Genomic DNA, 27106 nt, shown 5'->3' on the forward strand with positions numbered 1-27106 from the left:
CCCCAAAACATCACTGCTCTAGAGGAGATCTGCATGGAGGAATGGGCCAAAATACCAGCAACAGTGTGTGAAAACCTTGTGAAGACTTACAGAAAACGTTTGACCTCTGTCATTTTCAATAAAGGGTACATAACAAAGTATTGAGATAAACTTTTGTTATTGACCAAATACTTATTTTCCACCATAATTTGCAAATACATTCATTTAAAATCCTACAATGTGATTTTCTGGATTTGTTTTTTTCATTTTGTCTGTCACAGTTGAAGTGTACCTATGATGAAAATTACAGGCCTCTCTCATCTTTTTAAGTGGGAGAACTTGCACAATTGGTGGCTGACTAAATACTTTTTTGCCCCACTGTATATACAATTGTGGGTGCCAGTTTGTATAGCTCTATAGCTGTCTGGCAGGAAAGTAAAGTTAAAATAATAAAAATAAAAAGCATAATTAAAAAGTTGTTTTCAAGTAGACATTGAAGTACGCAAATCAGTAAGGGAAGGTTTTCACCAAAAGTGTATGAAAAACCTTTAATGATCATAATAATAATGACAATATTAATAATACATATTTATAAGCATAGTATTTCTGTGTTTATATTGTAAAAAAAAACAACAACAAAAACAATCCATTTTAAGAACTGAACGATCGTTCAGTGTTTTGATTGACTATGAACAGCCCTTTTGACAGATGATAAATATACCAATGTTCAATACAGACATACATGTACAGGTAACTGCCAAAAGAATGGAAACACTTGAGTTAATGAGGATACAAAGTATGTTGAAAGCAGGTGCTTCCACACAGGTGTGGTCCCTGAGTTAATGAAACAATTGATATCCCATCATGCTTAGGGTCATGTATAAAAATGCTGAGCTGGCCATAATTTTGTCTATTTATTTTTTCTCCCATGGCTATGCCACCATAAGATGACAATGCCCCCATCCACAGGGCACGAGGGGTCACTAAATGATTTGATGAGCATTAATACGATGTAAAGCCATTTTCAACTCAGTTACCAGATCTCAAGCCAATTGAACACTTATGAGAGATTCTGGAGCGGAGCCTGAGACAGCGTTTTCCACCATCAAACAAAACACAAAATTATCAAATTTCTTATGGAAGAATGGTGTCGCATCCCCCCAATAGAATTCCAAACCATTGCAGAATCCATGCCAAGGTGCATTAAAGCTGTTCTTGCTCGTGGTGGCACAACGACCTATTAAGACACACTATGCTGGTGTTTCCATTATTTTGGCAGTTACCTGCATATTTCAATGGAAGCTGTAGTACTTCAATACTTTAATCTGGCCACAAGAGGGAGCTCAAACACAGCGGCTAGAGAGACACCAACCATTAAATCCTGATTTGAGACTAATAAAAAGACATCAGGTTTGTCTGTCAGTATATCATGGTTGGCACTGACTCTAAGATGTCAAATGGTTGCTCCAGCTTGCACTTCCACGTCTTTATATTCCCATGGCCTTGTCCCTCCTCCAAATGTCTCTTGTTCCACACAGAACCTGTAACAGTCTGCCACTCAGTCCCATGTCATCAAAGCTCCTAAGAAACTATCCAGAATCAAATGTCAGTTCCTTCAGGAAGAGCTTTCCTGAACGTTATGTTCTGCTCGTCACTCCTCACCTCCACCACTCATGTGACGTAAAGTTCAGGCAGCAAAATGGCAGTCTTGCTAGGTCCTACACGCATTGGAGGGTGGAGGTTGAAGATTGCAGTTTTCCCCACATAATGTAAACTGCTGAAACTGTAGCCAGGTTAGCCAGATCAGCCAGGTGAATGGAGGTTCAGTCCAAGGGGGAGGTCAGACAGACACAGGAAAGGGGACAGGTGTAAAGTCAAGGTCAGTAGCGGCTGTGCTCGTCTGTTGCTGTGACAATGACGTCCATCCAGATCCTCATGGCCTCGGCGCTGGGTGCCACCAGGAAGAAGAGGCGCTCGTACGTCTTCACACAGAACGTAAGGCTGGGCCGCGGAGACTGAGAGAGAGAGAGAGAGATGAATGGTGGGAGAGCGATAATTTTGGGGATTTGGTTTCAAGCATTGAATGCATGAATGGATCATCTCTTTAACAGTTGTGGTGATATCATGGGCACATTGTTCCCTCTCTATGGGGACAAAATACTGTATATGAGGACTCACTGAAGTGGCTGTGCGCAGGTGATCATAGTAGACTTCCTCTATAGCCTGGAAGTAGATCACCCCCTTCAGCTTCCTCTCATCACAGTCTAAAGGTAAACAATAGTCAATTTGAGGGAGAACGAGAGAAAGAAAGAGAGGGAGAGAGACAGACAGACACAAATCACATAGGCATTTAGTAGGGCTGTGGTCATTACATTTTGTCAGGTGGTTATTGTCACGCAAAAGACTGCCAGTCTCACAGTAATTGACCGGCAATTAACATAAACACATTTAGCATCTCCAGGCCTCCACGCATACAAGCCGCTGATGTGAGGCCTTTGCAACATCTACATTGAAAAAGGATTATAATAAATCAATTGAATATACACCATCACAATAAATCCATTTCAGAAGAACAGAATATGAGTTGGCCTACTGTAGGTCATCTGGCTATGCTCAATGTCATAGGCCAGGGATACTCAACTCTTATCCTACGAGGTCCGGAGCCTGCTGGTTTTCTGTTCTACCTGATAATTAATTGCACACACCTGGTGTCCCAGGTCTAAATCAGTCCCAATTAGAGGGGAACAATGAAAAAATGCAGTGGCACTGACTTGAGTTTGAGGGCCATGGGATTTAGGCTTGTTTATTGAGCTGACAAGATATGCTTCTAAGTCTTATGCCATTATTTTATATTATAAGATTTTATAGCAAGAAGAATATAATTGAACTTATCTGAATAAAATAGAAAGAATATTTTTCCCATTCCCGAGCGAGTGGGCATATGAAGTGGCTATGTTGAGCGTAAAAGTGATCATTTCGAAACAGGTCCAATATTATGCTAGATTCAGAGTTTTGCAACTTTAGTTGCGAAGCACAGCCACAGGCTGCCCAATGACACAAGCCTACCAGACGAGCTAAATAACTTCTATGCTCGCTTCGAGGCAAGTAACACTGAATCATGCATGAGAGCATCAGCTGTTCCGGACGACTGTGTGATTACGCTCTACGTATCTGATGTGAGTAAGACAAAACAGGTCAATATTCACAAGGCCGCAGGGCCAGACGGATTACCAGGACGTGTACTCTAAGCATGCACTGGCCAACTGGCAAGTGTCTTCACTGACATTTTCAACCTTTCCCTGTCTGAATCTGTAACACCAACATTTTTCATGCAGATCACGATACTGCCTGTGCCCAAGAACACTAAGGTAACCTGCCTAAATGACTACCGACCCGTAACACTCATGTCTGTAGCCATGAAGTGCTTTGAAAGGCTGGTCATGGCTCACATCACCATACTTATCCCAGAAACCCTAGACCCACCCAAATTTGCATACCGCCCCAACAGATCCACAGATGATGCAATATCTATTGCACTCCACACTGCCCTTTCAAACCTGGACAAAAGGAACACCTATGTGAGAATGCTATTAATTGACTATAGCGCAGCGTTTCATCACCATAGTGCCCTAAAAGCTTATCACTAAGCTAAGGACCCTGGGACTAAACACCTCCCTCTGCAACTGGATCCTGGACTTCCTGACGGGCCACCCTAAGGTGGTAAGGGTAGGTAACAACACATCTGCCACGCTGATCCTCAATATGGGGGCCCCTCAGGGGTGCGTGCTCAGCCCCTTCTGTACTCCCTGTTCACTCATGACTGCATGGCCAGGCATGACTCCAACACCATCATTAAGTTTGCCGATGACACAACAGTGGTAGGCCTGATCACCGACAACGACGAGACAGCCTATTGGGAGGAGATCAGAGACCTGGCCGTGTGGTGCAAGGGCAACAACCTCTCTCTCAACGTGATCAAGACAAAGGAGATGATTGTGGACTACATGAAAAGGAGGACAGAGCACACCCTCATTCTCATCAATGGGGCTGTAGTGGAGTGGGTTGAGAGCCTCAAGTTCCTTGGTGTCCACATCACTAACATTGTCAAAGCACGCCAAGACAGTCGTGAAGATGGCACTGCAATATATTTTCCCCCTCAGGAGACTGAAAAAAATTGTCATGGGTCCCCAGATCTTCAAAAAGTTCTACAGCTGCACCATCGAGAGGATCCTGACCAGTTGCATCACTGTCTGGTATGTTAACTGCTCGGCATCTGGCCGTAAGGCGCTACAGAGGGTAGTGCGTACTGCCCAGTACATCACTGGGGCCAAACTTCCTGCCATCTAGGACCTATATACTAGGTGGTGTCAGAGGAAAGACCAAACATTTTTCAAAGACACCAGTCAATCAAGTCATAGACTGTTTTCTCTGCTACCGCACAGCAAGCGGTACCGGAGCACCAAGTCTAGGACCAAAAGGCTCCTTAACAGCTTCTACCCCCAAGCCATAAAACTGCTGAACAATTAACCAAATGGCCACCGGATTATTTACATTGACAGCCCCTCCATTTGTTTTTTACACTGCTGCTACTCGCTGTTTATTCTCTATGCATAGTCACTTCACCCCTACCTACATGTACAAATTACCTCGACTAACCTGTAACCCCGCACATTGACTTGGTACCGTTACACCCTGTATATAGCCTCCTTATTGTTATTTTATAGTGTTACTTTTTATTATTTTTTACTTTAGTTTATTTGGTAAATATTTTCTTAACTCTTTCTTGAACTGCACTGTTGGTTACGGGCTTGTAAGTAAGCATTTCACGGAAAGGTCTACACAATTTGTATTCGTCGCATGTGAAAAAGAAAGTTTGATTTGATATTGATGCATAAACTATAATATGCCTATGGATGTTTTGAACTAATCCTCAACTTAGAAAGCTGTCCATTTCCTTGTTAGGTTTTGAAAGAACAACTGCAATGATCATGTTTTACACTGTTTCAAACTGCTGTTGAACTTCCTTCTTCAAATTGATCATCACAGTGAGGTTAGTTTTAAAAGCATGATGAGCATTTTGATGATAAGTGTTTGATGTGATTTTCGATGGCATTTGCCATGATGTCAGAGTGGTTAGAGGGACAATAGAGCCCTGAGTATCAGGCTGTTAAGACCTGATGGTCATTAGCAAGTTGGGTACTACCAAAGCATGTCCAGAGTGCATAACAGGAGATTACGGTGACTCCACGGTCAGGTGGAATTTTACCGCGGTCATGACTCATGACTGCCGGTGTGGCGGTAATAGGGTCACCGCAACAGCCCTAGCATTTAGGCTTATACACACCAACATCCAACACACACACAGTCTCTCTCTCTCTCTCAGCCCCCTCACCTGTGTAGTAGGCTAGCCGCCTGTGGTCCATATCGAAGAGGAACCACCTCCTCCTCCAGGTCTTGACCCGCCCGCCACGCTTGGTCAAGAAGCCGGCACAGCGGCGCGGGGACATACGCAGGCCCATGCACCCCGCCACCCCGTGACCCAGCGACTCCACGTGGGCCCGCAGGTCAAAGTTCGCAGAGAGGAAGAGAGGTAGCGAGCGCTGAGAAAAATAATGAGTATAATGTATATCATTTCACAATAGACATGTCAAATAAAACAGGTCAACATCACAAGGTTAGTGAGAAGGAGACAGAAAGAAAGACAGATTGAGAGCAATAAGCAGGGGAAAAGGAGAGGTTGGAGAAAGGATGTATAACGCTATGGAGCACACAGACAGACAGACAATACAGACAGCCAGAGCAACCAGACAGACAGACAGTACAGCCAGACAGAAAGACAGAAGAGCCAGACAGACATACCTCAGAGGAGCTGGGGACAGGACTGGTGGTTTTGGGCTTCTCCTCTGGGTCAGGGACTAGCCTGCTCTGGGACTTTACTGGTTCTGCTGCTCCTCGGCCCTCCAGCTCTCTCTGCCTCCTCTCCTCCACCACCTGCCTCCTTTCCTCCTGGATCAACACACAGGCTCCATCTCAATGATCATTTCTGTGCATCCTATCTCCTCGTGTCCTTATCAATCATATTGGAGGAGAAGGTGACTCCCTTCAAAGACCATCAATTAGTTTTTCTTTTTTAGAAAGAGGCATACTTTTATTGACAACAGGGGGATAAGATGAAGTACAATATCTAGGCTGAGGCATACTACGTATTTATTTGGACAGTAAAGCTAAAACTTCATTTGTCTCTATACTCCAGCATTTTTGGATTTGAGATTATATTTTTATATGAGGCGACAGTACAGAATGTCACCTTTTATTTGAGGGTATTTTCATACAATTTACCATTTAGAAATGAAAGCACTTTATGTATCTAGTCCCCCCATTTGAAGGTGTCATAAGTATTTGGACAAATTCCCTTGAAAGGTTGGCATGTTTTGAGGGCATGATACTTGTGCACCTAACTTTCTCATTCATCATTAATTCACAATTCATTCGTGATTATCCGTAATCATGGTAGCATCCACATGAATGTAGAAGTGTTCAGAAACATATTCTATTCTTATTTACAATAAAAGTGAGTCCAAAATGACACCATTCTAATGAGCACAACATAATCTGAAACGTAACCAAAAGAAACTGCAAATGCATCCAACATGTTTGTAGAGTCACAATCTTGATGTAGTCATTGTGTGCTAGGAATATTGGACCACATACTAAACTTTTGACTACATTTAATACACCATAAGTGAATTTGTCAAAACACTTATGACACCTTAAAAATGGGGACACTAGACAAATAAAGTGCAGTCAATTCTAAATGGTAAAACAGATATGTATGAAAATACTCTAAAATAAAATATTCTGTACTGACGCCTCATATAAAACAAGTTTTTAGCTTCTAATAAATACATAGGAGAGTATGTTCGTTTTCTATGAAGTGTTCTTCCATTTCACAGTGTTTTTTCTTCTGGTGGTAATGTTAATTATGTACGGTAATCAGTAAGTGGTCACACAACAGGGTTGTGTTCATTATTAAGCAACAAACAGAAGAAAACTGACTGAAACAAGGAGGGACTACCTGAATTAACTGTCCAATAATAAACAAATTGTTTTATTTTATACGCCCCTTTTCGTGGTATCCAATTGTTAGTAGTTACTATCTTGTCTTTTCGCTACAACTCCCGTACCGGCTCGGGAGAGACGAAGGTCGAAAGCCATACGTTCTCCGAAACACAACCCAACCAAGCCACACTGCTTTAAGACACAATGCCCATCCAACCCGGAAGCCAGACGCACCAATGCGTTGGAGGAAACACCGTGCACCTGGCGACCTGGTTAGCGTGCACTGCGCTCGGCCCGCCACAGGAGTCACTAGTGTGCGATGAGACAAGGACATCCCTACCGGCCAAAACCTCCCTAACCCGGACGACGCTAGGCCAATTGTGCGTCGCCCCATGGACCTCTCGGTCATGACCCGGCTGCGACAGAGCCTGGGCTCGAACCCAGAGTCTCTGGTGGCACAGCGCCACCCGGGAGGCCAACAAACTGTTTTTAAACGTTGTGTTATGGTATGCCCTAATGAATATGACCTGGCACGTCTAAAGCTGTGTCTGAAGTGATTAGGGATATTAATGGTGGTGACTCACCCTCTCTTTGAGAAGCCTCTCTCTCTCCGCTTTGGCCTCCCTCAGTCTCCTCTCAATCTCCACCAGGTTTAAAAGTCCCAGATTTGGGCTGGAGGGAGAAGGAAAAATACATATGTCAGCAGAGTTACTGTCATTATTGTCGTCAGAGACGCAGACGTACAAGCATACAGACACATGCACACACAGACTGAGAGCAGCATTTATATTTCACTCACACACACCTAGAAAACTCACCTGACCAGTCTATCCCACTCCACCTCACATCAACTACATCTCCACGCTGACCCAATCACCCAATCAATCTTCCACAGACAACTCATCTCTTCCCATCTGACAGCCAATCAGATACCTCCTCTTATTCACAATCACACTAACATGTTCCTTTAAACGTTGTGATTTTAGACGTTTTTTTCCCCTCCACTGACCTGGCAGCACGGGAGCTACTAGCACTGTTACAGGGGGTGAGGAGATCACTGCCATTGCTGGGCCCAGGTCTGTGCCCATTGATGTGCCCGTTGCTGTGCCCGTTGCTGTGCCGGTGGGAGGGGAGAGGGGAAGTGAAGCGCTCTGGGCTCGGACTGTCAGGTACCATTCTCACCAGCCCTGTGAAAGAGATGGAGACAGAGAGAGAGAGAGAGAAAGAGGAAGGGACACAAAAACAGTACACAGCACGTATTATATTATATAAGAGACAGGGTAAGGAGAGCATGAGAAAAGGGGAGAGAATGGAGAGTGCAGAGGAGAGAAAATAGAGGGAGAGAGAGGATGACAGCGCACACACACAAACACACACACAGTGGGTTAGAGAGAGATCGTGGAAATGGGGTATAGGCAGCAGCGGAGCAAACAAACAGAATTTCTAAAAAACAGCCATAGACTAGTAGCCCCACTGGCTCATCCAGTTCATACAGCTATATCCTGCTCACGGCATGGTAATAACACACAGCTACATCTGCTACTGACACGTCTTAGCAGAGACTGAAAAGGCAGAGTGAGAGAAAGAGAGAGAAGCAGAGAGAGAAAGAGAGAGAGAGTGAGACAGGTGGAGAGAGAGAGAGAGAGAGAAAGAAGGAGAGAGGGGGAGAGAGAGAGAGAGCGAGAGAAGGAGAGAGGGAGAGAGAGAGAAGGAGAGAGGGAGAGAGAGAGAAGCAGAGAGAGAGAGAGATGGGGTAGAACCAAACAAATAGACAGACAAAGACAGAGGATCAAATAGAAAGAGAAAGCAAATATGTAAAAATGCTCTGAGGTAAAGCAAATAAAAAAGACAAAGGAATTCATAATTAAACACCCATCATAGCTCACCTTGCGCCGAGACCGGTCTATCGGCGAGCTTATTGTTGCGGTGCGAGCTCCGTCTCCGGGGTAAACTGACGGATTCTTTGGCTTGTTCCTGAAGTTAGGGAATAACACTGTGAGTTTGTGTTTCAGTACATTACTGGGAGTAAAACAACAAGTGAATCAAATCAGTGTTTATGTACAGTATGTGTCACATACAACTGGAAAACATGATCCGTGTCAGTGGTAACGGCCCGGCAACAATACCTGAGGTGATTTGTGAATGGTCAGCGGCGAGAGTGACATCATGCAAGGGACCGAGCTTGGGATGTTGGACCAATCAGCGAGTGGCTTCTTCTCTTTCAAGACCTGATAAGAGATGGGAGTATGACCGTTATATAACCGGTTATGGCATAAACTCAGCCGTGAAGAGGAGAGTGAAAAAATAGACAAGTGAATGTTGTTGTTATAACCTAGACATGTCAGTTAGGTAGGATAGGCCGTCAGTCATAAGACCTGGATGACCACACGACACACTAAGATGGTTGTGTCAACATTTAGCCATGACACATCATGAAATGACATAGTAGGAGTGTAACAGGTAGTAAAAGACATTCTGCAACTCACTGAGAATGGAAAACGCATGCCAGCTCTCAGGCACCACTCTAATGAGTTAAAAAATGATCTCCCTCTCACTATATCTCGGTTGCCCTCCCACCCCTTCTCCCTGACTCACAGACACATAAGCAATTCGGAAGCGGTATGCATTCTCTGTTAACCCGTCTCAGTCTCTCTCTCTCTCTCTCGTGTCTGGATGAGCAATGAAATCAATTTCTCTCTGCCAAAAACAGTTCCATATGTCTTCTCATTAGTGACTCCCACCCATATGACTACCCTAGCATGTCATACAAAGTCTTATTGTATTCAGAAACAGTTGTACAGAAACACATTGTCTGTCCCTCCTTTCTCCCCCTATCTGCCACTCCCTCCCTCCCACGTCCTACTATTAACTGACACACTTAGCCTGTATTAAATCCCATTTCTGATTAACCCAATCTACAGACACTTGAAGCGTGCATATTTGATTTGTGGTGTCTCTCCACTTACCGGTGTTGCAGCGACGCTTTTTAAGTTCTCTCAGCTTATTCCCTCTCTCTCTCCCTCACAGTCACCCTCCCCTGTTCTGCTTTTCTCTTCCCTGTTTCTTCCTTCCCTCCCTTTCTTCAGTCATGCCTCTCTCTCTCTCTAAGCTCAGTTGTGCTCTTTCCCTGTCTCTAACTAGTCTCCTCCCCCTTTTCAACTCCCCCTGTCATAATTCTAATCAAAGGCATGCCATTGGTTCAACAACAAACCATATCACTGTCCAAGCAGGGAGTTGACAAATCACACGCTTTGGCACTTCAGACAACCATTATGAATATTGAATAAAAACACTGGCAACAACAGACATTCTTATCTAGCTTCCAAGCACTTCATTTACATTTTACATTGTAGTCATTTAGCATACGCAGTTTGTGCATTCATCTTAAGATAGCTAGGTGGTACAACCACATATCACAGGCATAGAAAGTAAATGTTTTCCTCAATAAAGTAGCTATCAGTAGACCAGTAGGGTGACATGAGAGAGCTTGGGAAGGTTGAAAACTAGGCGGGCTGCAGTGTTCTGGATAAGTTGCAGGGGTTTGATGGCACAAGCAGGGACAATCATTGAATGTATCATATTTATCATACTTGAACCACCGGGAATATACGACATCATCCTAATTTCCCTGACAAATAATCAATAAATTAAGTTAAAGTTCTGACATTTGCTGATCATCAGTCCCTGTTCCCTTCATTACCCTTTGAGTGGTGTGGAGCAATTCTCTCCTCTCCTTCTTGAAGGCATTCATCTCTCTGTCCTTCTCTCGCTCCATCTCCTTCAACTGCTTCTCAAGCTGCTGGACTCGGTCCTGAAGAAAGATAATGAATAAAGAAAAGAAATCGACCAATGAAACGCCAGACACTTAACATTAAACACCGCGCCATTCTGTCTCCTGTCATTCATGTTCTGTACGTCCAGTGGCATGTTAGCCAGACGGTGTTGTTGTTAGCATTATAGAGTTGTTGTGTTAAATGTGCACAGCATCTTATCTGTTATGTCTCACGACTTATGTCAATAGTCAGTTACTCTAGGGGTGTTCAATCGCACACCTTCCAACATCCACTGGAGTTATGAGAGGAGATGAGGGACGATTGACAGAGGAGAGGAGTGGGAGATGACAGGGAATAGGGAATCAGTGATGTCAGCTCAGCACAGTTAATATGTCAGAGAGGAGGAGATAAAGAGAGAGACAGAGAGAGGGTTATAGAGATGAGCTGTCAACCCAAGCAAGGCCACAGTGCAGCTGAATCAACTCTCTCTCTCTCTCTCTCTCTCTCTCTCTCTCTCTCTCTCTCTCTCTCTCTCTCTCTCTCTCTCTCTCTCTCTCTCTCTCTCTCTCTCTCTCTCTCTCTCTCTCTCTCTCTCTCTCTCTCTCTCTCTCTCTCTCTCTCTCTCTCTCTCTCTCTCTCTCTCTCTCTCTCTCTCTCTCTCTCTCTCTCTCTCTCTCATCACATGATATCCTAAGTTTATCCTCTTTCTTCTCGCTCCCTCACGATACAATCCTTCCTTTTATCCTTCAACCCCTCCCCACCGCTCTCACCATACCCCTTTTACCATCTCTCTCCATTCTCTACTTTCAGTCCCTCTCCTTTCCTCATACATTTCCTCAATTGACGAGCTCTCCCTTCATCTATACATCTTTCTCCACTTTCCCTCCCTCCCTCCCTCCCAAAGTGGCCTCTGATGCAATTGCCTAACTTGTTTGTGCAGTCATGTGACAGTGGAGGGTGATACCGTAGAGTGTGAGGAGAAGGGAGAGTTCACGCTCATGTCTCAGTTTAAGAAGAGGAGGATGGGGGGCGGGGGGTTACTTGTGAGGAGCAGTTTCCAAACAGAGAGTGACTACCGTTGGGGGGAGAGGACGGGGGCATTTAGAGAGAGTCTGTGGTGGGGGATAAGCTTCTAACCAAACTAGTAGAACCAGCTTGGAGCTGTGAGATTCTCTGAAATGTTGTCGTCTTCTTATTTGTCGACCCTGGCTTACCTGCGCTGAGTTGACAGCATTCTTTTGGCATGAGATCTCCTTCTCTTTATCTTCCTCGTTCCCTCTCTCCTTCCCTTCCATCTTTCCTTCACTCTCCTCCTCCTCTATTCCGGCCTCGCTCTCCAGGACACGGAATTCCCAGTCCTCGAACACCCGGCCGGCTGCATCCACCGTCTCTTTCTCCTGGAAGAGAGAGAGAGAGAGGGACAGAGGGGAAGAGAGAAAGAGAGCGGGATGGAGGGAGAGAGCGGGATGGAGGGAGAGAGCGGGATGGAGGGAGAGAGAGAGATGGAGGGAAAAAGAGAGTGTGATGGAGGGATGCAGAGAAAGTGATGAAAGAAAGATGCAGAAGGAGAGGAACAGACAGAAAATGGAAGATAGCTGAAAGAGTACAGAAAGAGCCTGCGGCTTAGAACACTAAACCAAAAAACAACTGGTCGGACCACTCCATTCAAGACCATTAAACCAAGTCGTAGCTCTCAAGCTTGTGTCCCAAAGGTCGTCCTATTCTATATATAGTACACTACTTTTGACCAGGCCCCATTGGGCTCTTGTTAAAAGTAGTGCACTATATAGGGAATAGGGTGCCATGTGGGACACATCCACTGTCATCAGAATGACACGCCATGTCAGTGTCACTGCCAAAACGCACAACGAACCCTTTGTCTGCCTGCCTGCATGTCTGTCTCAGATACCTCGATGACACTTTGACCTATCAGGTAGAAGAGGTACTACAAAGATAACTAGTACCGCCGACAAGAAAGAACATGCAATCCTTTATAACCATGACCAGAGAGGCTAGAATTAGAACACATGATGTTAAATGGGTTCCAACCAGAGGCAGTGTGAAACCATGCCGTCACTAGCACCTGAATTCAACTGTATATGAGGCTAGACCAAAAGCTATCTCTCCACTGCACAAAGTTGACTTCACTTCAAGTTTCAGGGCGGGTGTCACTCTGCTAGGCTACCTGTGAACTACCCTAACTACATCTAGACAGACAAACAGGTAGAAGACGCAGTGCATTCTCTTTTACACGCGGTCTAGTGGCAAGGCATGAAATCAGTTAGCTGGGTACTATTGATAAGGTACCGAACGGAAGAAAACGACCTGAAACAGGTAGGGACAACCTGGACTTAAAGAAGCTCTTTTTGTTTTTGTTTTGCAAAACGTTTTAAAACATTGCGTGTCTTAATGAATACTACCCCAGTCATTGGACTGTTCCTGGATCAGTAAATCACCTGTTGTAGTTGGATCAGTAGCTGCTCTCTCTGGTCCTCTGGCTGACTGGGGAGCAATGTCTCCTTCTCCTCCAACCTACTCCTCAGCTCCTCAACCCGGGCCCTCTCCACCTCCAGACTGGCTCGCTCCTACAGAGACAGAGACAGAGACAGAGACACAGAGAGAGAGAGAGAGAGAGACAGAGACAGAGACACAGAGAGAGAGAGAGAGAGAGAGAGAGAGAGAGAGAGAGAGAGAGAGAGAGAGAGAGAGAGAGAGAGAGAGAGAGAGAGAGAGAGAGAGAGAGAGAGAGAGAGAGAGAGAGAGAGAGAGAGAGAGAGAAAGAGAAAGAGAAAGAGAAAGAGAAAGAGAAAGAAAGAAAGAAAGAAAGAAAGAAAGAAAGAAAGAAAGAAAGAAAGAAAGAATATGAGGGATGAGAGAGGGAACAGTCATCCCTTTATATAAAGTTCCATCTGTTTGTCAGCTCATTCCACTATCACATAGCTTAGGCCTATAGTGTCACATGAAGTGATTCAGTGTCTACCTCTCTGCTATAGCTACTCATGTACAGGCCATATAACTCTCCGGTCCCAAACCATGAGATTCAAACATACCGCCTGAAGACAGGATGCTTTGGATGGTATTGAATGGAGCTCTGTCTGTGTACCGCTAACCGTCCATCCGTCAGTCTGTCTGCGTCTGTCTGTCTTTCTCCTTGTGTGTACAGCACTACTGACCTTCTGTCTGTCCGTCTGTCTGTGTGTCTCCTCCTGCCCGCCTTCCTCCTGCAGTGTCTGTAGATACAGAGTGTGTCTGCGCAGCTCGTTCCTCTCCTCCTGCAGCTCACCCTCCAACAGGGCTATCTCCAGCTGCAGCTGGAGTGGCAGACAGGAAAGAGAGAGAGACAGAGACAGAGACAGAGAGAGAGAGAGAGAGAGAGAGAGAGAGAGAGAGAGAGAGAGAGAGAGAGAGAGAGAGATGTTTAGTCCCACAATGAAGAATGTAGAATGTGCCTTTGAAGGAGACATTACAAAAAAGGAGTTGGTTTGTTGTGAACAGTTCCAGAATCAGACTTCATCAGATACATTTACTGAACACCCACCACTCTCCATAGAAATGGTTTGATATGAGACACAATCAGGCCCTTGAGGGTTTAACTTGTTCATTCATTAATCCATCAGTGTCTCACCTCTATCTTTAGCTCCTCCCTCTGTTGGTCAATCTCTGTGATTCGCTGTTGCAGCATGGAGGGCAACGGTAGTATCCTCGGTGACCGCGCCTCTAAACGTTTGGCTGGAGACTGAGAGGTAGAGAAGAGACACACAGACGATTGAAAAGAGACTATTCAACCTGGATCAAAAAGTCATTCCGATGGCTCAGTTGGTTAGAGTGCGATGACTGTGGCACCAAAGTTACTGGTTCAATTCCAGCGTTGGACACATACACTGATGTGTACGTCGAGTCGCTTTGGCTAGCAGCGTCTGACTCTGACCACATTACCAGTGTAAACAACCAACCGCCTGATGCTAGTTAACGTGAGACCCACTCCTCCTTACCCTCTCGCTCTCTGTGCTGCTGCTCTCTGTGTCTGACTCCACCCCTGAAGAGGCGGGGCTTTGCCCTCCAGACAATCGTGCGACCCACGGCGGCCGCAAGCCCTGCTCCCATCGGCTCCTCGGGGTGTCCATATTGTGGAGGGGCATTTCTGTAGGATAGAAAGAGATGGAAGGTGGGATGATGAGTGGTACCGTATAGGATCCGGGATCCTTAACCTTGAACAGCACCCTTACCTTGCCAATTTTAAATGTGAACTTCAATGGGGTATCGTCAGAGTTGGAACGTCCCAAGGACCCTGAATGTAGTGGCAATTCAATACACTGCATTGTTAAGAGCTAAATTAACCAGGTGATACTACACTATGAGCAGTACACCAGTGTGTCAGCAGCACTAAGCACTTTAAAGTACTTCCAGAAAAGTTGTTACTGGAGAAAACACCCTGGAAGAAGCGATAGTGAAAGAGAGGAGAGAACGCAGGATGTGAGAAGGTGGTTTGGCATTGTATTTCAGGACAAGGACTGGCTTTTGCTGTATGGACAGAGGGTACTGTACAGTAAACAGTAAACAATGGCGATTCACCTCCCAGCTTTGGAAGTGCATTGTGGAGAAGCATGGCACACAAATTTGAGTCAGTGCAATGATGTGGTCTTACAATAACCATACACAGATATACAGTGGGGCAAAAAAGTATTTAGTCAGCCACCAATTGTGCAAGTTCTCCCACTTAAAAAGATGAGAGAGGCCTGTAATTTTCATCATAGGTACACTTCAAAAAAAGAAAATCACATTGTAGGATTCTTTATGAATTTATTTGCAAATTATGGTGGAAAATAAGTATTTGGTCAATAACAAAAGTTTATCTCAATACTTTGTTATATACCCTTTGTTGGCAATGACAGAGGTCAAAAGTTTTCTGTAAGTCTTCTTAAGGTTTTCACACACTGTTGCTGGTATTTTGGCCCATTCCTCCATGCAGATCTCCTCTAGAGCAGTGATGTTTTGGGGCTGTTGCTGGGCAACACAGACTTTCAACTCCCTCCAAAGATTTTCTATGGGGTTGAGATCTATAGACTGGCTAGGCCACTCCAGGACCTTGAAATGCTTCTTACAAAGCCACTCCTTCGTTGCCCGGGCGGTGTGTTTGGGATCATTGTCATGTTGAAAGACCCAGCCACGTTTCATCTTTAATGCCCTTGCTGATGGAAGGAGGTTTTCACTCAAAATCTCACGATACATGGACCCATTCCAAGTGCTTGGTTTCCAAGCCGGTCACGGGTGCACCTCAGCCACGCTCAAGGTACTAAACGATATCATAACCGCCATCGATAAAAGACAGTACTGTGCAGCCGTCTTCATCGACCTTGCCAAGGCGTTCGACTCTGTCAATCACCATATTCTTATCGGCAGACTCAGTAGCCTCGGTTTTCTGATGACTGCCTTGCCTGGTTCACCAACTACTTTGCAGACAGAGTTCAGTGTGTCAAATCGGAGGGCATGCTGTCCGGTCCTCTGGCAGTCTCTATGGGGGTGCCACAGGGTTCAATTCTCGGGCCGACTCTTTTCTCTGTATATATCAATGATGTTGCTCTTGCTGCGTGCGATTCCCTGATCCACCTCTACGCAGACACCACTATGTATACTTCCGGCCCGTCCTTGGACACTGTGCTATCTAACCTCCAAACGAGCTTCAATGCCATACAACACAACACTCCTTCCGTGGCCTCCAACTGCACCCTGGATGGTTCCGACCTAGAATATGTGGACATCTATAAGTACCTAGGTGTCTGGTTAGACTGTAAACTCTCCTTCCAGACTCATATCAAACATCTCCAATCTAAAATCAAATCTAGAATCGGCTTTCTATTCCGCAACAAAGCCTCCTTCACTCACGCCGCCAAACTTACCCTAGTAAAACTGACTATCCTACCGATCCTCGACTTTGGCGATGTCATCTACAAAATAGCTTCCAATACTCTACTCAGCAAACTGGGTGCAGTTTATCACAGTGCCGTCCGTTTTGTTACTAAAGCACCTTATACCACCCACCACTGCGACCTGTATGCTCTAGTCGGCTGGCCCTCGCTACATATTTGTCGCCAGACCCACTGGCTCCAGGTCATCTACAAGTCCATGCTAGGTAAAGCTCCGCCTTATCTCAGTTCACTGGTCACGATGGCAACACCCACCCGTAGCACGCGCTCCAGCAGGTGTATCTCACTGATCATCCCTAAAGCCAACACCTCATTTGGCCGCCTTTCGTTCCAGTTCTCTGCTGCCTGTGACTGGAACGAATTGCAAAAATCGCTGAAGTTGGAGACTTTTATCTCCAACTTCAAACATCTGCTATCTGAGCAGCTAACCGATTGCTGCAGTTGTACATAGTCTATCGGTAAATAGCCCACCCAATTTTGCCTACCTCATCACCATACTGTTAATATTTATTTACTTTTCTGCTCTTTTGCACACCAATATCTCTACCTGTACATGACCATCTGATCATTTATCACTCCAGTGTTAATCTGCAAAATTTTAATTATTCGCCTACCTCCTCATGCGCTTTGCACACAATGTATATAGACTCTCTTTTTTTCTACTGTGTTATTGACTTGTTAATTGTTTACTCCATGTGTAACTCTGTGTTGTCTGTTCACACTGCTATGCTTTATCTTGGCCAGGTCGCAGTTGCAAATGAGAACTTGTTCTCAACTAGCAGCCCCAAAGCATGATGTTTCCACCCCCATGCTTCACAGTAAGTATGGTGTTCTTTGGATGCAACTCATCATTCTTTGTCCCCCAAACACGAGTTGAGTTTTTACCAAAAAGTTATATTTTGGTTTCATCTGACCATATGATATTCTCCCAATCTTCTTCTGGATCATCCAAATGCTCTCTAGCAAACTTCAGACGGGCCTGGACATGTACTGGCTTAAGCAGGGGGACACGTCTGGCACTGCAGGATTTGAGTCCCTGGCGGCGTAGTGTGTTACTGATGGTAGGCTTTGTTACTTTGGTCCCAGCTCTCTGCAGGTCATTCACTAGGTCTCCCCATGTGGTTCTGGGATTTTTGCTCACCGTTCTTGTGATCATTTTGACCCCACGGGGTGAGATCTTGCGTGGAGCCCCAGATCGAAGGAGATTATCAGTGGTCTTGTATGTCTTCCATTTCCTAATAATTGCTCCTTCAGTTAATTTTTTTCAAACCAAGCTGCTTACCTATTGCAGATTCAGTCTTCCCAGCCTGGTGCAGGTCTACAATTTTGTCATGGTTGAAGTGTACCTATGATGAAAATTACAGGCCTCTCGTCTTTTTAAGTGGGGGAACTTGCACAATTGGTGGCTGACTAAATACTTTTTTGCCCCACTGTACATAGAAACAAGGGGATTCACCTTTGAGGTACTATACACTGTACATAGTACTATACACTGCTCCCACACAACACAAAGCCACATTATGAACGATATGCATCACTGCTGAGGTCTTGGATGGGGAATTCTCAGCAATAACTAGGTTATTTAATGTCTATATGTCACTTGCTCATACGAGTGTAAGCAGTAGTAAAATAGCAGCAAATATGAAGTAACGACCGAGCAAACCGAGTGCACACACTCACAGGCAGCAACCGAGTACACACATACACAATCACATGCATGCACACACACACACACGTGGGAAAATCTGGATTCCCATTGTCCAGACCTTTCCCACCCTATCCTTTTTCCCTCTCTACTCCATCTCCCTGAACTCCTCTTTTCTCTCTCCCTTTCTCGCTCCTCTCCTCCTGCTCTCTCTCTCTCTCTCTCTCTCTCTCTCTCCCTGTACAGGCCTTATTAGGCGATGGGGCCTGGAGAAGTGGAGGCATGGAGATAAATATACAACTCTGATATGAGTGAGGGCTTCCAAACACAGACTGGCACACTGACACAGAGACAGACAGAGGAGGGAGCGAGAGAGGGACAGAGAGTGGAGGAAGAGAGGAGACGAGTGGGGGGAGAGAGGGGGGGGAAGTCGGTTCTAAAATGTCAGAGGCCAGTGTCATATTTCCAGTGAGGAGATGGGAAACAGTCCGACTGTGTGGTATATAACTTCACAGAGCTGTACACAGGACACACAATACTATGTTGTTTATAGAAGAATAGTGCATGGTTGCATGCAGGAATGATGTATATACTGTGTTTTTAATTGTGTATGTGTGTGTGCGTGTGTGGATGTACGCATGTTGAAGAGGATGGCTACCATTCATCAATACCCATAATTACACATACATTTTTGACAAAGTAATACCGTATGCCAAATTCCATATGGTGAAGTTATTATTACTTCCATTCCAGATATGACATGTAATGGACACCACATGGAGGTCGTGCTTTGGGAAGAGGGCAAAATTAGAGTGAATGCTGGTGAGGAGAAATCTTTGTTTAAACCAAGACTGACTCACATCCATATGACCCAAACGTACGTTTGCATTATCCGGTTGAGATACACTATCAACAGTAAGAGAGACTGTAGTGTTGGAGAGAGAGTCACGCAGGAGTAAAGTCCATTATTTCATGTCAACACAGATGTTATTCAAAAGCAACAAACAAAGGCTAAACAAACACACCAGGGTTGAGGCTGTAATGGCACCATATTGCCTACTTTTGACCAGGGCCCATGGACAACAATACAGAGAAAAGATTGGGAGGGAGGGAGGGAGGGAGGGAGGGAGGGAGGGAGGGAGGGAGGGAGGGAGGGAACACAAAGAGACTAATTTAAAAGGATGGAAAAGAAAGTGAGTGGAAAGGGACATAATTAAGGGGAAAGGTATGATAGAGAGGAAGAGGAAGCTGAACATGTGTGTTAATGAGCTGAAAATAGGTCTTGATTGCAGAGGAGTGGCAGGAGCGATAAGAGAGTGGAAGAATCAGAGGCGGTCCCAAGAAGTGAGTGAGTGAGTGAGTGAGTGAGTGAGTGAGTGAGTGAGTGAGTGAGTGAGTGAGTGAGTGAGTGAGTGAGTGAGTGAGTGAGTGAGTGAGTGAGTGAGTGAGTGAGTGAGTGAGTATTAAAGCTGGGCGATCCAGTTGCTCTAAATTTCCTGAATTGATGCGATACCAGTAAATAGATTGATACGTTTATAACATGAATGTGCACCAGTTGTTTTTGTATTACTCTTTAAACTACTACTACTACTAGTTTGATGGTTGTAGCATCACGTGTCCCATTAACAATCACCCAAACTAACAAAACGTATTTCATTTCAAACTTCACATTTCTCTAGTATAGGCTACTTATCGTAATGAACAATATCAGCATGGTCGGTACGGTCGTGTGGATCATTTTCAGTTTATGGCCCCAGCTCTAGTGTGTGTTATACAACTACTGTCCTATCCGGAGGTGACACAATGCATTACCCTCAAGTCCGAGGTCAGAGGACTCAATCTCTCACACTGCAGTGCTAATCTTTCCCCTCGACTCAGCAATAACCAGCAACAGTTGAAGCGTCATACAACTAGTACACACACATTACACACCCGAGAACATACACGCTCTCTCAACAGTGATCGATCATACACAAACAGAAGCAAGGATTCCACAATCTTTACTACCAATCACACAGAACTAGAGAAAGAGATAAAGAGTACACAATCAGAGTTCATTCACACCTGTCCCTTCTCCCTCTCACTGCAGGTAGTAATCTGCATCCATATCTTAAGAAGTGGAAGTCTGTTCACTCTTGACCCACCTGTGTTGACAGGATTACAGGACTGGGATTTAATTCAATCAACCTTATTCATCGCTGAGGGGCAATTACTGCCAGCAGCCATAGGATACTGATTGATTGGTGTGTGTGTGTGTGTGTGTGTGTGTGTGTGTGTGTGTGTGTGTATGTATGTATGTATGTATGTATGTGTATGTATGTGTGTGTGTGTGTGTGTCCTCTATCTCATTTGACCACTTGAGGTCAGGTTTGGATCCAGTTAAACTTCAGCTGACGGAATCATCATCAACCCCCTTACTGGGTGACAACGCTCATGTGTCGGCCTATCAGCCTTGTCTATCCGAAGAGGACAGGCTGCAGCCACAGTCATAGATATACAGTTCAACAAACTCTGTTTGATCATTTGATGGCGGCCATTTTGGTACCATAAGATCCAAGACAATTGTCTTGGGTTGGAATGTTCATGGAACGTTTTGTGTGAACATGGAGAATCATTTGACAAACTCAGCGACAACAAAGTACAGCAGTACTGCTACAATAATATCTCGCAACCGGGCCGTGCACATAACTTTTTTGGGGGGGGGGGGGAACTAAAAAAGGGGACCGCCCAATTATTTTTTTACCACAACCACTGACTCACTGAGCAATTATGACTTTGATTATAAATAAATTAAATTAAAATGAAATTAGAATAAAAATTACTGATTATTTAGTTACATTAAAGCAACAGACGGCAACATCTTAACGGGTAATTTAATGACACATATTCACAAATTGAACAACGACTTGCAGGCAGTGGATTCAGAACAACAATGACAAAAACTGTGGGGAGCCTGAATGCAGAGGGTTTGTTTTCACTATGGGCTCAATGCAAGGGCACCAGGGAAACATGCTATACACACAACACTAGAACAACTGCCCTGCTTGGGGTTGACCTGGGGCTGCCATTCAATTCAAGGGACAGTCCACACTCTCTCTGTCCCTGGTGGCCAGACCAAGTATAAACACAAACAAACAAAAATATTTACACCAATAAGTATAAGTATATTCTTTGTACATGTTTGGTCATATGTCTTATTCTTTGTTTTTTTTAAAGAAGGGTACACTAGCAAGCACGTCCAACCCCTTAGTCCTCCAGAGCATTTCAGGGTGAAAATCAAATGTATGGACTGTGCCTTTAACATTTGTCTGGCTGATATTGAGCAAGAGCTGCTCTCACCTGAGAAACATAAAAACACCTGTATTTTCTGCTTTGGTGAGCACTTTGCTGCCCTATCCTCAAGAAAGGCATCAGGTGTTACAATGTCACATACATAACCCACTAGCAGTTCAAGTAGCTAAAGTGTCTCTCTTCGTTGAGTCCAGAAGACTTAAAAAAGGAAACTTACTGTTATCAGTGTATGCCATTCTGCATATTGAGGGAGAAGTATGTAATCAACATACATACACATACAAGTTTGTGCTCCATTCAAACCCACTAGTCTGTCTAGAGTCTAGTCTGCCAGCCTCACTATGGGCTAGCACACAATATCAATAGCGGTCAACTGTAACAATGAAAGACATTTTCATCAGTAACAATAAAGGGCATTTCCATAGAATACAGGTACTGTACTGCTCAGGTCTCTAGTACTCTCCAGAGGATTACAGCTGAACTATCCAACGCTGACCTGACCTGTTAGCCATGAGCACATTGTGACATCTGACAGATCAGGTGCCCTGGAATAGGATGCGTTCAAAATGATTAATTTCACGTTTTATTTCTTTCATCACATTCCCAGTGGGTCAGAAGTTTACATACACTCAATTAGTATTTGGTAGCATTGCCTTTAAATTGTTTAACTTGGGTCACATTTTATGGGATTGAAGTTAGGGCATTGGGATGGCCACTCCAATACCTTGACTTTGTTGTCCTTAAGCCATTTTGCCACAACTTTGGAAGTATGCTTGGGGTCATTGTCCATTTGGAAGACCCATTTGCGACCAAGATTTAACTGATGTCTTGAGATGTTGCTTCAATATATCCACATAATTTTCTTTCCTCATGATGCCATCTATTTTGTGAAGTGCACCAGTCCCTCCTGCAGCAAAGCACCCCCACAACATGATGCTGCCACCCCCAGTGCTTCACGATTGGGATGGTGTTCTTCGGCTTGCAAGCCTCCCCCCTTTTCCTCCTAACATAACAATAATTATGGCCAAACAGTTATATTTTTGTTTCATCAGACCAGAGGACAAAGTACGATCTTTGTCCCCATGTGTAGTTGCAAACCGTAGTCTGGCTTTTTTATGGCGGTTTTGGAGCAGTGGCTTCTTCCTTGCTGAGCGGCCTTTCAGGTTATGTCGATATAGGACTCGTTTTACTGTGGATATAGATACTTTTGTACCTGTTTCCTCCAGCATCTTCACAAGGTCCTTTGCTGTTGTTCTGGGATTGATTTGCACTTTTCACAACAAAGTACGTTAATCTCTAGGAGCGGTATGACAGCTGTGTGGTCCCATGGTGTTTATACTTGCGTACTATTATTTGAACAGATGAACATGGTACCTTCAGGCATTTGGAAATTGCTCCCAAGGATGAACCAAACTTGAGGTCTACAATATCTTTTCGGCGGTCTTGGCTGATTTGATTTTCCCATGATGTCAAGCAAAGAGGCACTGAGTTTGAAGGTAGGCCTTGAAATACAGCCACAGGTACACCTCCAATTGTCTCAAATGATGAAATGTGACATCATTTCACATCCTCCAATTGACTCAAATGATGACATTTGACATAATTTTCTGGAATTATCCAAGCTGTTTAAAAAGGCACTGTCATGTTAGTGTATTTTTAACTTCTGACCCACTATAATTGTGATACAGTGAATTATAAGTGAAATAATCTGTCTGTAAACAATTGTTGGAAAAATGACTTGTGTCATTAACAAAGTAGATGTCCTAACCAACTTGCCAAAACTATAGTTAGTTAACAAGACATTTGTGGAGTGGTTGAAAAACGAGTTTTAATGACTCCAACTTAAGTGTATGTAAACTTCCGACTTCAACTATGTAGACAGCTACGAAAAGTACAGATGAAAGCTCTCTAGGTAGATAGTGTGGTCTAGTTTATCATGAGATACTCTACCTCAGGCGAGTAAAACCTCAAGACTTCCTTAGATATCGTGCACCAGCTGTTGTTTACAAATATACATAGACCACCACCCCTTGTCTTACCAGAGGCTGCTGTTCTATCCTGCCGATAGGGTGTATAACCTGCCAGCTGTATGTTATTCATGTCGTCGTTCAGCCACGACTCTGTGAAACACAAGAGATTACCGTTTTTAATGTCCCGTTGGTAGGATATACGTGCTTTTAGTTTGTCCCATTACTTCCCAGCGATTGTGCGTTGGCTAATAGTACGGATGGCAAAGGCAGATTAGCCACTCGTCGCCTGATCCTCACAAGGCACCCTGATCTCCTTCTGCAAGATCTCTCTCTTTTTCTCCTGCGAATGACGGGGATGAGGGTCTGTTTGGGTGTCTGGAGTAAATCACTCTCGTCAGACTCATTAAAGAAAAAGGATTAGTCCAATTCAAGGTGAGTAATCTCTGTTCTGATGTCCATAAGCTATTTTCAGTCATAAGAGACAGTAGCAGCAACATTATGTACAAAATAATTTATAAACAATGCGGAAAAAAATAAAATAGCACGGTTAGTTAAGAGCCAATAAAATGGCAGCCATCCTCTCCGGCGCCATGATACATTTGTGTATATCAGAAATGACACCCTATTCCCTGGTCAAAAGTATAGGGGATATGGTGCCATTTTGGAACCTACCTACTGGGCACAGACATCAATTCAACATCTATTCCATGTTGGATCAATGTAAATTCATTGAAATTATGTGGAAACAACGTTGATTTAACCAGTGTATGCCCAGTAGGAAGTGACCATACAAGTCTGTTTGACCTCAGAGCCCACTTAGCAATGCTTCGTTAGTCTATGGAGGGCTATCAGGAAACTGTCATCACCCCACTGTGTCTTGACACATCAGGTTCCCAGGAATACCTGGTGACCAGTCTGAGCTGTATGACAGAGCCCACTGAGATAGTCCCCCTGTATACCACCAAAGCCTATGGAGGGCTATGGGCTGAGAGAGGAAACTGTCATTATCACAAAGGGGCCTGAGCAGGAAAAGCAGGTGAGAGGGTCATATTCATTAGGGCACCCAAACACGTTTTAAACATGAGCGTTTCTTATTGGATAAGTCCAGGAGGTCCCTCCCCATTTCAGTCTGTTTTTTTTTCCGTTTGGTACCTAATGAATACAACCAAGGCTGGACAGCTCTGTGTGGCGTATGTCTGTCAGATGAGAGGTGAGATATCATGACTAACTGTCATCTAGGTGTGAGGCCAGATAGGCCTATTGTTAGACTCCTAGAATGATACTGTAGCTGGACCAACTGGCTTCTGTTGGGGAAGAAATTGTTTTTTTGTTTATAGGGGACCAAAGGGTTGAAGATTAAAATACAAGCTAGGATCATTGATTGTTAGGGAAGATGATTCATTTTATTTCCTGTAAGTTAATTAGCAAGTAAGTTACCCTATAGGCCTAATTATTTCTCCAATAAAGTAGATTATCACACTATGATACCACTGCATGAATAGAATAATTCATGCAAATGTTACTTGTGCACATTTCAACACTGCAAAACTGACTGGAATGGCTTGAAGACACCACTAATTACACAGACTTTGAATATATGCTAGTTCAACAACATTAGCAGAGATTCCAGTGGGCTGAGCAAATCTCTCCGTTCTGAGGTCAGCGAAATAACGACCCATTAATGACAGGCTAGGTCCCAGCTATAGAGCTGTCCGTACAAGTGCAGCCAAAAAGAGGGCGTGGGAGAAAAATAAACAAGGAGAGATTGAAGACAGAAGATAGATATGTGCTCTGGACTCCCCTGAAGGCAACCCTCCCAGGCAATATTTTCTCTCCACCTATTTCAGCTTCATCCTATACTCCCCCCCCCCCCCCCCCCCCCCCCCCCCCTTTGTTTACACTATGAGCCAATGGAAATGATAAACAATGATAAACAACAGATATCAGAAGAGTCTGGTAAACAAATGTGAGTTTACATAAACTGAGGAAAACAATGCCCTGGGAAAGGTGGTTTGGGACATTAAGAAAAACATGTTTGAATTAGAACCAGATATGGTCCTCTCATCGTTTCAGAATGAAAATGACACATTGAAAAGCTATAGGCCTGAGGACATTTTTTAGCCCATCTAACTACTTATGCTCAAGCACAAAAGTCCCAAATATTGGGTAATCAAATACAATGGTGTCATAGAATCTTGAGTATCTGGATGTTGATCATCATACAACCATGCATTCTGACATTTTAAAAACGAATAAACCGCCCAAAAAGTTTTTATTTAAGTTATGGTATGTACACAATTTGCAAAAATAGTTTTTTTTAAAAAAGTAGGCTTTTTGGCTTAGTGTGAACTAATAGACTAATGATAGCTGTATTATTTAATATAGTCCATTTATATAAATGGCATAGACCTATATTTTATTTATATAAATAGTTTAGAAAGTAGGCTACAGTAGCCTACCGGCTTTCTGTAAACATAAGCGATTATGTGTTCCATTTATTTACATGCTATGTCAAGTTCAAATTGACTTCATTAGTGTCATGAGATGGGATGATGTCAATTTATAAACAAACGACCACTTTCAGTAGATAAGTAACACTGTGGGTAGCTACTGTGGAAATAATAAGAATCATAGTGTTATCAAATCGCGATCATTCACCAGTTACAATGTATCAAACTACAGTGACCCAGAACAGAAACAAAGAACTCATGCCTTACCTGAGAATACGCCGCTTTCTATTCAAAAGCGTTCTTGTTGTGGGGAATGTGTATTGTTGTTCTTGAGTTTGAATAAAATAGACGCTCATAAAAACAGAGTGACTAAATAACGAAGTGATGGGTTTAAACGGGAAGCGCGCTTTCGCTTTCAGTCACTACATCCAGAGAACTTTCAGAGTTTCTGTTTGCTGTCATATAACGTCTGAAGACCTTTGGTGTCTATGTTCTCCTCTCTCTGGTTTGATTCAATCATTTCAAATCAATCCCACGATAAATGACAGATCGCAGTCGTCGTCAACAGGTAAAATAGAATGCATGTGAGGCGGGCACACTGACCAACACAAAGTTAGTGTGAAAACGCGACTGAGCGCGTCACTAACTGACTATACAGTTTCTGTGGTCTATTTGTGAGGGGGCTCCGCACCGAAATGAGAACTCTATTCTGGGATTTCCCGCGACGACATGACTTTGTAATGCCCTCGTTATAGGCTCGCTATAGGCTAACGCAAAAGCAGTTTGGCTTGGCACCCGGCCAACACACCTCGCGGGTGGTCTTGTGTCGCTGTCAATGCCAAGGGCCATTGGAAAGCGTCAATAGCTGCCACGTAAATCTCTCCACTCTCTTTACTATATCCAATGGCCTTTATCGGCCCCTGCCCCCCTAACAGTTCTGTCTCACTGAGCTGATAGGTTATTCTCTCAGTCTTCCCCTAAACAAGGGCATGTGGACAGGGTGAGAGAGAATGCC

At 44.1% G+C, this 27106-nt stretch overlaps 1 protein-coding gene across 2 annotated transcripts; it reads right to left on the reverse strand.

Moving 5' to 3' along the window:
• Positions 1–513: 513 nt before the first annotated feature.
• phldb3 (pleckstrin homology-like domain, family B, member 3) lies at positions 514–26975 on the reverse strand. 2 transcript variants are annotated; one of them, XM_036973700.2, is made up of 15 exons: positions 26359–26975; positions 14804–14952; positions 14437–14547; positions 13985–14122; positions 13268–13396; positions 12026–12208; positions 10739–10849; positions 9165–9266; positions 8925–9012; positions 8048–8225; positions 7623–7710; positions 5839–5985; positions 5372–5579; positions 2158–2243; positions 514–1994 (listed from the first exon to the last, which is right to left on the reverse strand). In XM_036973700.2, exons 2-15 carry the CDS (start codon positions 14948–14950, stop codon positions 1860–1862), a joined length of 1851 nt encoding a protein of 616 aa, XP_036829595.2. In that variant the 5' UTR covers positions 14951–14952; positions 26359–26975; the 3' UTR covers positions 514–1859. The 2 variants fall into 2 exon arrangements, with proteins under 2 accessions (XP_036829595.2, XP_090085369.1); XM_090229243.1 differs by lacking the exons at positions 10739–10849; positions 12026–12208; positions 13268–13396; ... (2 more) ...; positions 14804–14952; positions 26359–26975 and adding an exon at positions 10005–10181.
• Positions 26976–27106: the final 131 nt, after the last annotated feature.

This window comes from Oncorhynchus mykiss, chromosome 3 (genome assembly GCF_057628025.1).
Source record: "Oncorhynchus mykiss isolate SJ-2025 chromosome 3, ASM5762802v1, whole genome shotgun sequence".
In the NCBI taxonomy this organism is placed as follows: domain Eukaryota; kingdom Metazoa; phylum Chordata; class Actinopteri; order Salmoniformes; family Salmonidae; genus Oncorhynchus; species Oncorhynchus mykiss.